We start from the raw sequence: 16,661 nt of genomic DNA, 5'->3' as shown, positions 1-16,661 counted from the left end.
TCTGTAATTATGATGGTATCACAGGGTCTGTGTGATCCCAGTGTTCAAAAGAAACATGCAAACACAGCACTGAAGTTGTGCAAAAAGTTTATTTTGCATTCTGTATATTAAGAGGCATCTTTCAGGAATGAGGCCTGCCCAATCCTGTACTGACACACTTCCGGTGTACACATCTTTACATTCAAATACTGGTGCAAAAATACTGTCACCAACTACAGAATAGAGGAAAGCGAAAAATAAATATAAAAAAGAAGAAAAATAGTGGGCCTCCTGTCAGACTTTCATACAGAAAAATAAATAACTCACTTTAAAAACTACAGGAAGGCAATCAGGTTCCAGTGCATGGCAGACTACATGTAGCTGATGGTTAAAACCACACACGGGTAATGGTTTAGCGTCTCATCTTCACCCCTAGTTGAAGTCGTGAACAACAGGACTGGCAGAGGAGTAGAGCTTCCTCTTGACCAGCCGGTACTCTGGTCTCAGCTTCAAAACTTTGTTGCCATCGAAGATGTTCTTGAATGACGGCCAGCCGTCACTTTCTGCCTTGAAGACCACAGATAGCTCGAAAGTCGGTGTGACGCTGGAATCGGGGAAGATGCTCCCGATGTACTTCAGGCCATCTTTGCCATCGATGTAGAGCTTGATGGAGGCCCCCCGGAGCCCACAGGGCTCATCAGCAGAGGCACGCACCACATCCTGACTAATCCTGGTGGTCATGTGGCGAGGCAGCAGGAGCACCTGGCAGTTGAGGATGGAAGCCTTGGCCTCAGTGAGGCGACGCTCCATCTGCTGAGTCACAACCTGCTGGAAAAGCCGCTGTTCGTGCTCCAGACCGGTGTCCAGGTCAGCAACTGAATAAAGAGACAAAGCAGCGTCAGAATGAGAAACAAGTCACACCATCTCATTAGAGTTTAATATCCACGTCAAAGGGTCCCTCTTTTCTCTACACTAGCAACGTTGAGTGTCAGACCCTTGAATCAATTCACTTTAGACAGATTTTAAATCACGTGAAAGCTGCAATTAATATAGTACGTCACCAGAATAAAGGCTTTGCATCAGCAGCGAACAAGGAAGCGCTCTGAAAAGCTCAGCAAGTGATCAGCTGATCCAAAAGCTGAAGGGCTTGCATCAGACGAGTGTCCTGTGAACGAGCACTGCCAGTTCAATGCCCCATTGTTCTAGCGCGAAGGTTTAGTTACTTCCAACCGGTTCCATGGTTTACTTTGGACCATTGATATTTATTAAATAGCATTAGCTGTGTTTGAAGGCTCTGCCAGCCAGAGAGAGAGGAGTCCCTAGACTAGGAGCCCTTAAGGAAGAACCTTCGCCTTTTTTTAAAAACACTGGATAAAAGTATATAAAAAAAAACAAAACACTAACTTTATGAACAACTTACAGGATGAAATGCTCTCGCTTTCTTCGTAGCTCTCGACGCTTCCCCGCCGGGATGAACTCATCTTTTGTCCTGTTGTCTTTAGCGGACAAAAGCACTTTCCTATCATCTCTACGACGTTTTCTTCCTCCGACAAGAGGTGTCCAAAGACCAGAGCCGAGCTATAGACCATCCAGATTCCTGTTTGTGAAGCACCGGTATCTCCTCCGAGCGTTTGGTCTGTGTCTTCTCCATGTATCGAGTTGGTTGAGCTGAGCGGCTGCTGTCTGTGAGCGCGGAGGTCTTATACCCGAGCTGTCAGTTGCGTCAGCTGAGCAATCGCACGTGTGGGCGGGGCTTGGTGGATTGAGCCAGAAATTTCCGGATCACGCAACGCACGAGGAGATTGCAGAAAGTTGGTGTAAAAGCTCAGTAGTTATGTGTAATATTTAGTTTTATTATTCTTTTTTTTTAATGGAGATATTTACTTATGTATCGTCCTACCTTGTAATATTTTGTGCCTTGTACACGTCTGTTGTTTTTAACTATATATATTTATGAAAGTTTCAGCCTACAAAATAATATTAATAAAAGACTAAATAGATTTAAAAAAAGATAAATGACACATTAAAACAATTATGACATTAAAAGCACCAAAATATATCAAATAATGGACAAAATTAGTAAAATGACTTAAATTAACATTGTGTTTTTACTACCTGTTTTTACCTTTGTTTTTCCATTTTAAATTTTCCTTTCAGTTTACCTCATGAAAAACATTCCATTTTTGATGTATTTGTGTTCATTTTCTAACTCCATTCCCACACATTTTAAGCGTATTTTCTTAAAACATTTTATGACATTTTCTAACATTTATTTTTATAACCCTGTAATATACAAAAATTTTAGATTTCCTGGAGAAAGGTTTGTAAATTTATATTTTTTCAAGTAGCAAATAATAAAATAAAAAAAAAATAGTGGGCAGGCAACCATTCATTATAGTAAATAAGCTGAATAAGGTTTACAGTCAGTTGATACATGATTTTTGAAAACTCAAGATCAAAACAGAGAATATTTGGATTTTCCACATAATTTATATTTCCCTATTTTTCCAGAAAACCATATGGGAAGTAACATTTATTATCTATAAAAATTTTAAGTCATATAATGTAGAAAACACACAAAGTTCACTTTTCTTCAGTCATGCTCCAGGACCTTTATTTGTAGTAGAATATTTGTATTAGCATGTGTCTGTAAATGAAGGCTCTAAATACCTGATTTAAAAAACTACTAGTACTAAAAAAAATACTAATAAATGAACATGGCATACAGGCTGCCATGGAAATATACTAGCCTGTGACGAAAATATAGGTCAGTACAGTGGGTGTTTGTGGTGTCAAGTTGAATACCACATCAGCTTTCACACAGAAATCTTCCATTGGGCTAATAGGTTTGTGGTAGTTTATTATTCATATGCAGTAAAATTACCTTTTTTGTCAGATACATATTTAACACATCTGGGCTTCTGGGTTTGGATTGTTCTCATGAATTTATCTAAAAGTGGCCTGCTGCAGATCCAAAGGTTTAAGCAATCCATCTAACTCTTATAACTGCACACAAGATTCCTCTGAATCCCACAGTGTTGTTTTCAAGTCCAGACACGATGGCGTCATAAATCATGCATTGCTCACAAATGACTAACTGTCTAATACACACCAGTCATTTAAATTCACATTCATCTGGCGAGGGAAAGGAGCTTTATCCTCCAATCAAAGGACAGTGTTTCCATGACACCAAATAGCTCCTTGCTTTAAGTCCAACCTACTTAGGTTACGTGAGAGCAGATAACAGTAGGTTACAGGTTAAAGACTCACACCTGAGTCATGGTCTTGGGAAATCTCCCTGCTGTGAAACGTCACAGCTGGCAGCCAGTCACGTTCAGGCTAGCTGCTGTCGTCAAGTCAGAGGCTCGCCACTAAGAAGGAAGCGTCTTTCTGTGGAAATGCAGGGGAACTACACTGTGAGGTGACAAGGAAATGCAATGTATAGTGACAGTGCTGTAAAACCAACACTCACTGTTTAAGACATCCAGTGTGGTGTGTGTGTGTGTTTTAATTACACAACTATTCAGAATAAGCTTTCTGTGTTTTGTCACTTCCAAAGTAAACTTCACACATGTAGTGTGTGAGGCGAGGGGTTTAATAACAGAGACTCAGATTAAGTTGTCAAACTAACACAATTTTAAATGCATAGATTATTTTTGATACGCAAGTCTGATATGGCCTCATGCAACCGGTGATTTGCACCTGTTTTAAACCCTCTGCACTTACATTCACCAAGGCATCTCTTGATGACAGTGTCCTCCAGAGTGTTGTCAGGACTTGGCTGGTTGTTGCTTTTAATAGCCAGAGAAATAATTCTGTGATCACCCTCTTCAGTTTCAGGCATTTCCAGTGCCCCTACTGTTTAGCTTCTGAAAATGCAGGAAAATGTTCAAAATTCCCAAAAAGTCCAACTTTTGTTTTCCTTGAATGAAAGCTAAGTCCACTGTGGTGGTGCAGAGAAGCACAAAGACAAGATTTGGATCACTGTCTATAAATGTATGGACCTTAATGTAAAGCATAACAATAATACAATATGTAATTCATTAAACTTAAAATAAAGTTTATTAGTGAACTCTATTATGAAGTGTTACCTTTGGTTCTTTTATTAAGATATTAAGAAAAGCTGCAAGGTGTGAGTACATGTGACACTAAATAATTCATATAACATATCCTTCTCAAAGTGAACAACACTTACTGACTCACTGCTGTAATTATAAAACGTCCTGTGAGCATTCAGAAATGTGAGCAGAGGAAAAATCATGTGCAAACAGAGCACCTTTCATTTAGTGCTAAGGAAGTGTTGCTACGTAAATGTAAATGTGACTTTTCTTATTCTTTTCTTATTTGTTTATTTATTATACTTTTATTATTGCTGCCATGGTTCTTAAATGTTTTACCTGCTGCACTTTTTAACTTATTAACTTCTGGATTAAATGTGTGACCTCTAAAACGATCACTGTCTGTGGCATATTTATTATCAGCAGTGGGGAAAGAAGGCTACATATAAATGAGGGAAAAGAGAAAAACTGGAAAAGTATAAAATTCAAAAGAGTTCATGTAAAGTCATGGTATTTAGTAAAGAAGAGGGAAGAGGAGGAAGATGTGTTCAATGACTGTATAAACAAAAGAAGCGGTCACAAGATGTCTGGCACCAAGCCTGTTTATCTGCATTTCACATGCACTCACAAACACCTCATGACTGAGAGCGCAGCCGGTGAAACTGCTCCGCGAGGTTGCATCAGATCAGTCGACAGCCACGGGGATCTGATCCAATTGTGCTGCATTATGAACACAGAACAGTTGTGGGGTTTGTAATATTTAGATCGATAAAAGAGCAGAAAATGGAGATGAAACCGTGCATCAAGTGGACTCGACAGGCAAACACAAGTTATTGTTCCACAACCCATAAAAGTAACAAAGTGGAATTTTTTTTTCCTTTTGGCCTTCAGATGAAAAAATCTGCAAAGGAAAGCAGTCGTCTTTGGTTGCTCTCATGTGAATTAATCTCCACATTAAGGCCTAATGCTCATAACACTGAAAATACATGTTTAAGGGAAACATAATTCAGATGTTATTATATGAAAAAAGACTTGAATTCAGTGTTGAAGATGATAAGCATTCAACATAATAGGAACTAGTGAATTATGATGTTATTAGCTGATTTTGTAATATTTAGCTGGAGTTAAAAACAAGACAAAATGTGTGTTTTATGGAAGTTCATACGATGTACACCACTTCATATGAAGACGCTTCTGCTTTGGAGAAAAGAAATCACTTTTAGCTGAAGATACTTTTAACAAGTTGTTTCATTCAGCAGTGCATACTGTGTATGCTAATATTTAATGATTATAATTCTTTGTTCGATTAAAACAGACGCATGAGGCAAGTCCAACCTGTTTTCCTGAGAGGAGCAAAACAACACAACATCCCACACAGCTAACATCAGCTGACACACTGATGGATAGATAGGAATGAGCGCATTGTGGCAAAGCAAACACACAGAGCAGGCTGTTTACTAAATGTGAAGTTAAAAGTTAATATTAGTGAATTGACTTCGTGTGAAAATATTTCAGCTCGTGGCACAGCTGTTATTAAACCCCTCGCCTCACACGCCTCGGTACACCACCATCAAAATGCTGGACTGTGAATAAAGATGTGTGGAACTTTTTGTAAACCCTCTTAAATCGAAGCTGAAAGTTGGCACTTGAAGTGCCAACTTTGATGGTGGTGTACCGAGGCACAATTATAAAGACTTTGTTAATTTCCAAATACCAGTGGACCTACCTGTGCTGATTATGAACATAATAATAATAATATCTACAAATGTGGCAGCTTTTATAGTGTTTTTGCACAGCATTCAAATGCTGTGCTTGTAATCGAGGCTTCATCACTGATCCATGAGCCAGTCTTCATTCTCAAGACTTTAAAGTATTCAGAGTTCCCCAGTAGTCCTTTTGGTCATGTGATACACATATTACAAGTATAATGCAACCCTGTGATGGAGCGAGTTGAAAAAAGCAGGAGTCACAGAAATTATTAGAAAAATAGGGTTTCCATTTATTTAACCCCAAAATTACATTTACAAAAGTAATAAATGTTGAGCTCAAGAGGTCAAAGAAACAAAACTAAACTCAGGCAAAGAACTGAGCAAATGAATGCCCAGACAAACATAACTGACCTAAACAGGAAATGCCTCACAAGGGTATAGATAATGGCTGATCAGACCACTATGACACACGAGGGGTAACTAAACAAAACATAATCATAAAGTACAAAAACACCAACTCCCAGGCACCATGGCAGGTTAGTCAGAAGAAGCAACGGTTAGTCAAAGATCAAACAAAATAATGAACTGGTATGAATACATAAGTAAAGTAAATGTGTGCGCTTAAAAATAGAACAAATGTATCCAAACCAATCAATAAACTTATTGGAAACTAAAGTGTGTTATTGTGTTCAGATAAAAAAAAAATACATAGGGGTTACGGACTTTTAGAGTGTGGCCATGGGTTTGATCATCACAATCCCAAATTTGACTTAACTCTAATTTTACTTCACAATAATAACTTTCCTGCGTTAACAAAGCTAAACCGACAGCAAAGGCAGAAGGAAAGCTGACGGGAAAACTAAACTAAACAATAAAATAAAAAAGAAGAAAAGCTGCAGTTTCAGTCTTGTGACTTCCAGCAACATTGTCCACAATCGTACTGCACGCATGTTAACTGGAATTATAAACATCGGTTAAACCGTAATAACTTTATAATAGCAATCCAAATAAAGTTTACAGATTTATCATTTTACAGACATCATTTGCACCTTTACAAAAACCTTTTTAAACCTTTATTAAAAACCATTTATGAAATAGTACATTCATTATTGTTACATTCATTGTTTACTGTGTTGATTCACAGTTGATTAACTATCAGTGTCCATTTATGATAGTTATTCCAGAATATCACCTAACAAAAATCTTGTAAAGCTGTATTGATTAAATATTGAGTTTAGTACATAGACATGAACAGGTTGCACAAGCATGTTTTAGTGTAAATGAATGAATGTAATTAAAATTTCAGCTTAAAAAACTGCAGGGATTTATTCCATAAACTAGCATCTTTGAAATAAATTAAGAAGGCTGATAGATGATTCTAGTTCTTTTTGATGCGCCACCTGACTTTTGCAACTACTATTCACTTTGAACTTTTACTCGGACACCTACATTAACCTTTGTGTTTGGTTGTGAGAGCACAGATATAATTTTCTAAATGAAAGAAAGATTTTGATGATAAATCAACGTTTTCCTAGTTTTACAGATCGTTCATGGAAGGCGTAGCAGCCCACAGATGAGCTGAATTTGGCTGTTTTTAGCCATATTTAAGGGAGAGCTGCTGACCTTTTCCTACTGCTTTAAAGAACACCTTTGGATCCTTTGTATGCTGAAATATCCTTTTTACAATGTTAATTTTTAACTTCACAATAAAAGTCTCATGTTTACGGCTGTGCTAGCCTGACATTTGAGAACACGCTAGTTGTTTTAATTATGTCAACATGTTTCAAATTATTATTAATTATACATTTTAATTAACAGTTTTAACAGCTGGAACAAATGAATCATGCCAGACTGGTTTATTTTGAATGATCATTTAATCACCATTTGTCTTTGCATTGGGTGGTGGAGGTTAGCGCTGTCGCTCCACAGCCAGACTTGTGTGCGAGTTTGCACGTTCTCCCTCTCTCCTCCCACAGTCCACAGACGACACTTTGACTGGTGAGTCCAAATTAGCCCCTGAGTGTGATTGGTTATCTGTCTCTGTGTGATAGCCCCGCAACAGGCTGCTGCCGATTCTTGGAGAATTTGAATTATTCTATAATGTGGATGCACAAAAAGTACTTTCAAAATAAAATGTAAAAAAAGAAAAAAGAATCTATATAACTCCAACAAGCTATAAATTGAATCCGTTATTTTAAATAATATATGAATATCCTATACGTATATTCGTATGGGAATATACGAAATGATCATTTTGCAGAGTTAGCACACAGTGACGGAGGTTGAGCCTCATGGAGGACCCGAAGAGCCACGAGCATCGAAATAAAGGATTTTGTGCTTCAGTAATGAATTGTGCAATAAAATATGCATTAGGAAATCCATTTAATATTTTTTTTATTTCGTTAAACATTACTAAAGTAATTTGTGATTTAATAATTTCATTTAAAATAAAGGTACAAGAATAAAATTGCATAATTAAGATTAAGGAACTGACCTCCCAGCCCAGGGCTTTGGAGCGTGATGTCACGGGGGTGGGCGTGGAAAGGATTTTGGCCCGAACCGCCATTTTGGGGGTCTAAGTGAAAAAGGAGCGAAAGCATAGCCATGGTTCGTTCTTGCTGTATGGTCGGCTGCAATGTTCGATCGCACGACCGGCAAGAGAATAAGCTTGAAAAGGGTTTGTCTTTTCATTCTTTCCCCACCTGGAAGCGACATGAGGCAGCTCGTGTATCGATGTTAGCAAAGGAAGGCGTCTAGCCTGGAGAGCAGCTGTGAGACCAGCTGATATCAGTTCTCTTCCATCTCCAAATATCTGTTGGTGCTCCAGACATTTTCATTCCGGTAAGTTCTAAATATGTTCACATCACTCTTTATAGCCTATTAGTTTTATTTTCGATGCGCTCTGAGCTCATAGCAAATTAGAACACGGCAGTGCACAACAGGCATACATCTAGACCCCTAGATAAAACATTAAGCATTATAGCAGTGACAACTCCTCCACAGTAGCAGGTGGGATTTTTCTGTTTTGAGGACGGCTCCTTTTACCTGTCACTACAGATGGTCTGTTTATGTTTTGATCAAGAGCCTTTTTTTTGGGCAGCTGAAGAGGAGAAGTCTATCTTATGGCCAACCTCTGGCTGTATCTTGGTCATATTACCAGGCAAAACCCAGTATGCAGGTTCATCTGTAACAGTCCTTGTGCCACAGATCCACATTGTTGCTTCTACATTAAACAGAAGAGCAGCGACATGGCTGCAGGTCTCTGCGACTCCGGCCATACAGGTGCAGTGGGCAGCTTCAACCTTCCCTGTGGTGCTCACAATGACCTGTTGCTGCAATGCTGGTTCATTCAGTCTTTGAGAGTGCAGGACCTGAAACACACACAGACAAATTTCATTTAAAGACAAGAACTAACGAGCCATGGCCGACGTAAATGTGTTTTATCTACTTTATCATAAATGTAACAAAGTGTCTAGAAAGTCAGCACATACATGTAATTTTTCATTTCTTTATGTGTCCATCTATAGAACGCTGCATGTTATAGTGTAAATCTGCCTGATCTGTCAGAAACCTGCCTGCAGAAAATGAACCTAAAGCATGTAATGCAAGGATGTCATCACTTTCAAGATGGAGAAAGCATAAAGTGACAATTATGAATCACTTAATATGATAAGGAGATTCTGCAGGTCATTGATCAAAGTATAAAATTAAAATAAACTGTATTTTTAGTGACACAAGATACAAATATGGAAGCAAGATGTATAATTAGAATTATTTATAATAAACATTAATATTGCAATTTCTTTAACCATAGAGAATAACTAAATCCTTCAGGACAATGTCACATCAATGCACTGAACTCACTCCACCTAACAGCCTCCACATGTTCTCACTGTAATTTCCCCTCATGAATGAATTTATGCTGCACTAATCTGACTGTTTGCAGGGAAATCAAACGCATTTCACACGCAGTACTCGAGCTGACTTACCTTTGTTTGAATGAAGACTTGTATGCGCTGACTCCACAGATAAGGTATGAAATAGGGCTGGGCGATATGACCCAAAATTCATATCTCGATATTTTTTAGCTGCATGGCGATATAAGATATATATCTCAATATTTTTTTTTAATAAGCCATGAGTTAAGAACAAAAAGAGAGTTCTTAGTCACACTGTGTCCCAGATGTCACACGGGCATTTTCTTTACATACAGCGTAGATGTACATGAAGAAATTACTCATAAATAAATTATCAGCATTTATTAAATAATCATGGTCCATAAATAAAAGAAAACAATGTTGTTTTTGTGCATAACAAAAAGCTCACAATTGTGCAGTCAAAATGTAAACTAATAGAAGCTGAGCATAATAACAAAGAGACAGATTTCACAGCTGCACCACGTCTCTGAACAGGTGCCATTTGTGGTCCTTATACTCACACAGTAGGGTAATATTACGTTGAAGCACAGTACGTATCACTCCGCGAGGCGGCTCCATCAAGCGGTGCAGCTCCTTAGCTTAGCAAAGTCATATTAAAACATTTTTTGACAGATTGCTGAGCGCTGTGTACCACATAAAATCGGTTCGCGGTCAGTAAGCACAACCAGAATTCATACATAAGGCGCACTGTCGAGTTTTGAGAAAATGAAAGGATTTTAGGCCGTGCAGCCCCTTCGGGCTGCATGTCGTTAGCGCGGTTAGCTCGCTAACACGTTGACGCCGTCCAGCCCCACGCACGGGGCGATCCGCGGTAACTCGCTAACGGAGATTTTCCGCTTTCATCTTGTCATTGCCTGCAGGTGAAGCTATGGGGGAGGCGGAGTTGTGTTCAGTGAAGGAGAGGCGAGGCTGAGTAACGTTTCGTAGAGACAAAAGTGGACGAAAGAGAGGCAAACCTGCGGCTCCACAACGTAACATAGACTATATCGATATAAACGATATTGTCACATCTTATATCTCGTATGAAAATATATCGATATTTTTAAAAAACTCGATATATCGCCCAGCCCTAGTATGAAATATATCAGGCTACGTCAATAGCGGTTGGTCTTCAGGGTTTCTACTCCACGGCTGTATTTCATACGGGTCCACATTTCCAATGCACGCTATTTTCTGCAAGTACAGCTGCTTTGCCTCTGGACGCAATCGGTCTCTATACAGTCCATTCTCTTTTGAGCTGCTTTTAAGCGTCTTGTAATCGTCGTTCCAACACACTGTGTTTGTTTTGATTCGTAGACCCCGAAAATGGTGCCGCGCTCCCACAATGCATTGCGGCGTGACGTCAACTCCAAAGCCTCCAAAGTTCCCTCAGTGGGCTGGTTTCAGTCATTATGCAAATGTACTGTTTATAAGATTGTGGAAACTTGCAGTCAGCTGAGACTGAAGAAGTCACTTGGATGAGTGACGAAATGTTTCTCCCACAAAACGCTACGTCCAGATGAACAGAATCAACTTTTGGAGATTTAAAATAAAAATCAATATTTCAAAATGAATCCTTTAATAAATACTTAATAAAAACTCCCAATAAAAAACTCATTTCAAAAACCATTTTCAATTTCCACATTAAAAAAGAGAATTTTAAAATGCAATTTAAATAAGACAGATTTATTTCTGACATTTTCCATTTCCTGCATTTTTCCCGTTCCTGTTAGCTCGTGAATTCGCTATTTTATTAGCAAATTACGGTGGCTGGGAAGTGCAAAGCGCAACAAATTAAAAAACGGCAACAGATTAAAAATCCACAACAAATTAAAAAACCGCAACAAATTAAAAAACCGCAACAAATTAAAAATCCACAACAAATTAAAAAACCGCAACAAATTAAAAATTCGCAACAAATTAAAAAACCACAACAAATTAAAAATCCACAACAAATTAAAAATTCACAACAAATTAAAAATTCACAACAAATTAAAAAACCACAACAAATTAAAAATCCACAACAAATTAAAAAACCGCAACAAATTAAAAATCCACAAATTAAAAATCCACAACAAATTAAAAAACCACAACAAATTAAAAAACCACAACAAATTAAAAAACCGCAACAAATTAAAAATCCTTGACGGAAAGGGATTGTCTGAAATACCGGAAGTGGAGAGTGATGTCACGAGAGGGGGCGTGGCCAGAATTTTTGGTTGAGGCGCCATGTTTCTGGGCCGAACAAAGCGCTAGCGAAAGAGGAGCGAAAGTACACGGATAACACCAGTTATGGTTCGTACTTGCTGTGCGGTCGGTTGTAAAGTTAGATCGCACGACCGGCAAGGGAATAAGGTTGAAAATGGTTTATCTTTTCATTCTTTCCCCACCTGGAAGCAACATGAGGCAGCTCATGTATCGGATGTTACCAAAAGAAGGCGTCTAGTCTGGATAGCAGCTGTGAGACCAGCTGATATCCAGTTCGATTCCATCTCCAAATATCTGTTGGTGTGCTCCAGACATTTTCATTCCGGTAAGTTATAGATATGTTCATATCACTCTTTATCGGTCTTTTAAGTCTGACATCACTAGCCGTGTCTCAAACTCCCAAGAGCACCTGCAGGTCCATAAATCACACGATCACTGTGGCATCACTGAGTGTTGAAAAACTATCTAAAGTCTTTCATCTGTAATAAAATGATCAGCGTTCTGCTCTACCATGTGTAACAATTGAGTTTATCATCCAGGCATCCATGAAGACGAAATTAGCAGGAAGTTAGCTCGCTAGATTCCATCTAAATACAATATAGCATGTCCTAACTGAGGGATTTTGGAAACAAAGTCAAACGTACAGCTCTGCTATCACTTCCAACATAAATGAAGACAGAAAACTAAACAGCAGTGACGTTTGTAGGGTACTGAAGTTTGCCTAGCTGGTGTAAAACGATGTGCTACGTGACCGTTAGCGGCACAGCTATGTTAGCATAATATAAACACTAACTTTTTCCACTTAATAAAAGTTATCGTGAGGATTCTCGGTGGTCAGGAACAACGGCGCTTCGTGTCCATCCCGTGTAGATGTTAGTGAAACTGTTGGGAAGACAACATGAACATTTTACTTATACTGTATAATCTGCAGATTCTGACAGAAATCTGCATATCCTTTGAAGCACCGCTCCTCTCTAAAATGGCAATAAGGATAATTATTAGGCCATATGTAAATAACAAAATAATTTAAAGCAAAGTCTGAAACAAATCTTTATATTTAAGGGGCATCAGTCAAACAATACTGTTTGGTCTGGGTCTAAACAGAGCGTGTTGTGTGTGACATCTGCTTTTGCATATGTGGGCCACTTTGAGGGTTCACAAAGGAGCGTGTTTGCTGTCACATTTTATTTGTAGTGTGAACAAGCAGACAAAAAAATCGGAATTGAGCATTAAGACCTGTAGTGTGAACATAGCCATAGTGAGTAGAGTGCATTGATGTGACATTGTTCTGAAGGATTTAGTTATTCTCAGTGGTTAAAGAAATTGCAATTATTTATTCATATTTATTAGAAATAATCCTAATTACATATCTTGCTTCCGTGTTTGTGTCCTGTGTCACAAAAATACATTTTTTACTATAATACATTGATTAATGACCTGCAGAATCTCCTTATCATATTACGTGTCCATAATTGTCACCTAAAGTCAAACTTTATGCTTTCTCCATAAAGTGATTACATACTTTAGTTTCATTTTCTGAAGTCAGGTTTCTGAAAGAGAACAGGCAGATTTGGAATATAACATGCAGCGTTCTATAGATGGATACATAAAAAAATGGAAAATTACATGTATGTGCTAACTTTCTAAACACTTTGTTACATTTATGATAAATGGATTTGAAAGTAGATAAAACACATTTATGTTGGCCTTGGCTCATTAGTCTTTGTCTTTAAATTAACTTGTAACTTGTATGTTTCAGGTACTGCACTCTCAAAGACTGAATGAACCAGCATTGCAGCCATGGGTCATTGTGAGCATCACAGGGAAGGTTGAAGCCGCCCACTGCACCTGTATGGCCGGAGTCGTGGAGACCTGCAGCCATGTCGCTGTTCTTCTTTTTAAAGTAGAAGCAACAATGCGGATCTGTGGCACAAGGGCTGTTACAGATGAACCTGCATACTGGGTTTTGCTGGGTAATATGACCAAGATACAGCCAGAGGTTGGCCATAAGATAGACTTCTCCTCTTCAGCTGCCCAAAAACTGCTCTGGATCAAAACATAAACAGACCATCCGTATTGAAAGGTAAAAGGAGCCGTCCTCAAAACAGAAAAATCCCACCTGCTACTGTGGAGGAGTTGTCACTGCTATTGGATACTTTGCTGGAGCACAGTAAAGCTGTGGGTTGTGGGAATGACCCATAATGTTTTATATAAGGGTCTAGATATCCCATCACTTCAAAGACAGCAGAGACTCACGGAGCCTGTGGCGGGGCATTCAGACCATCACAGATTACAAGCCCCCACCACAGACTTGTGACAGTACTATCCCCCTGCTGAACGAGCTGAACACTTTCTTTGCTCGCTTTGAAGTCCGAAACAGCACCACTGCACAGAAGACCCCACCCCCTCCTGGTGACCAGGTGATGACTCTGTCCCCGGACAGCGTGAGGAGATCCCTCAGCAGGATCAATGCACGTAAAGCTCCGGGTCCTGACAACATTCCTGGTCGTGCACTGAGAGACTGTGCAGTGGAACTCACTGATGTCTTCACAGACATCTTCAACATATCACTAATCCAGGCTGTCGTCCCCACATGTTTTAAAGCCACCACAATCATTCCGGTTCCAAAAAAGTCATCTCCCTCCTGCTTTAATGACTACCGTCCTGTTGCACTTACTCCCATCCTGATGAAGTGCTTCGAACGACTAGTCATGCAGCACATCAAGACTGTCCTGCCCCCCTCCCTGGACCCCTTCCAGTTTGCGTATCGGCCCAATCGCTCAACCGATGATGCCATCTCCACTGCACTCCACTCAGCACTCACACACCTGGACAAAAAAGATTCATATGTTCGAATGCTGTTCATAGACTTCAGTTCAGCATTCAACACTATAATCCCCCAACAGCTCACTCAAAAACTGGTCCAGCTGGGGCTCAACACCTCACTGTGCAACTGGCTGTTGGATTTCCTCACCGGAAGACCTCAAGCAGTACGGGTCGGCAGTAATACATCCAGCACCATCATTTTAAACACGGGGGCCCCGCAGGGATGTGTGCTGAGCCCCCTCCTCTTCACTCTGCTGACCCATGACTGCACTCCATCACACAGCTCCAACCTCTTCATCAAGTTTGCGGACGACACAACGGTGGTGGGTCTCATTAGCAACAGGGATGAGACCGACTACAGAAGTGAGGTGAGACGCCTGGCCACGTGGTGTGCTGACAACAATCTCTCTCTGAATGTGGAGAAGACGAAGGAGATTGTTGTGGACTTCAGGAGAATGCACACCCAACATGCTCCTCTGACCATTGACGGAGCGTCTGTGGAGAGAGTGAGCAGCACCAAGTTCTTGGGTGTGCACATCACAGAGGATCTCTCCTGGACGTACAACACCACAGCACTGGCCAAGAAATCACAGCAGCGTCTCTTCTTTCTCCGCAAACTAAGAAGAGCAGGAGCTCCAGCCCCCATCATGTACACTTTCTACAGAGGCACCATCGAGAGCATCCTGTCGAGCTGCATCACTGTGTGGTTTGGAGCCTGCAATGCGTCCTGCCATAGAACCCTCCAACGCATAGTGAGAGCTGCAGAGAGGATCATTGGTGTCTCTCTCCCCTCCCTCCAGGACATTTACAGCACCCGTCTCACTAAAAAAGCCCTTTGCATAGCGGCTGATCCCACGCACCCAATGCAAAGCTTCTTCAAGCTGCTGCCGTCAGGGAGGAGACTGCGGAGTCTCCAGGCCAGGACCAGCAGACTGAAGGACAGCTTCATCCATCAGGAAGCTAAACTCCCTCCCGATTCTGCCCCCCTCTCCCCTCTTCTCCACCACGGTCTCACTGAACTCTGTCACACACACACACACACTCACTCTCTGACGCACTCACTGGCCTGCTCCAGTCACTTTGTGGAGCATTGGACTGCTTAAGCATTGGACCTCATAAGACTTTGTTGTTACACTATCTCTTACCGTACACTACTAAATCCCCATTTGCACTATTTGCCTATTTTGCACCACTATGCCTTCTTACTTGAATATTGTATATTGTATATTGCATAGCTTTTTTTTTTTTTTGTTATACGTAAAATTGTATTGTATTTATTTACATTTTTACTTTTTAATTATTTTATTTGCATTTTTCTAATCACTAGGGTTTGAGAGTAACGCAATTTCTATTCTGTGTATGTCCTGTACATGTGGCAGAATTGACAAATAAAGTTGACTTGACTTGACTAGATTTATGCCTGAAGTGCACTGCCATGTAAATAATTTGCATTTACTGAATATGTACTGACTGAGTACCACTGTTCAAAAGTTCAATAAAGAAACAAACTAATTTTTGCCTCTTTTTTATTATAGAATATCACATCAGTTACAATGTAGAATCCATGTCATTTATAGTTTATAAAAGACAAAATGTTTACACAAAATCATGACAGCATTTACACGATATCACCCACTACTAACACTACTTAATTTACTATCAATTACTTCAATTTATCTTCTGAAAAATTACCGCTATTTATACAGCACAAGACTTAAGAATATTTAACAGGAGCAAGTTTCATTTTCCCCTGGTTTTACTACCACACTGTTCATCAAAACGGCAGCAAACCTTCACCATCTTATCCAGAAGGGTCACCTCTTCACCCTCACATGGAAGAAGTATTGGCATGGTGGTATGTTTGAAGCAGGTCCCTTGTGTAGCGCTGGAACCCAGTCACGATGTTTCATCCATTTCATTGGCTGGTCTGCTGCAATAATGCCAAATAATTAGCAAGTCTATAA

General features: G+C 39.7%; 1 protein-coding gene across 1 annotated transcript; it reads right to left on the bottom strand.

The window, feature by feature from the left end:
• Positions 1 to 70: 70 nt before the first annotated feature.
• LOC309716351 (DNA damage-inducible transcript 4-like protein) lies at positions 71 to 1,686 on the bottom strand. The gene is made up of 2 exons (XM_082550096.1): positions 1,400 to 1,686; positions 71 to 854 (listed from the first exon to the last, which is right to left on the bottom strand). The coding sequence occupies exons 1-2, from the start codon at positions 1,566 to 1,568 to the stop codon at positions 412 to 414; spliced, it is 612 nt and encodes a 203-aa protein (XP_082406222.1). The 5' UTR covers positions 1,569 to 1,686; the 3' UTR covers positions 71 to 411.
• Positions 1,687 to 16,661: the final 14,975 nt, after the last annotated feature.

This window comes from Aulonocara stuartgranti (assembly GCF_965226115.1).
Source record: "Aulonocara stuartgranti genome assembly, chromosome: 2".
NCBI classification, from domain to species: domain Eukaryota; kingdom Metazoa; phylum Chordata; class Actinopteri; order Cichliformes; family Cichlidae; genus Aulonocara; species Aulonocara stuartgranti.
This window is presented reverse-complemented; position numbering and strand designations above follow the sequence as displayed.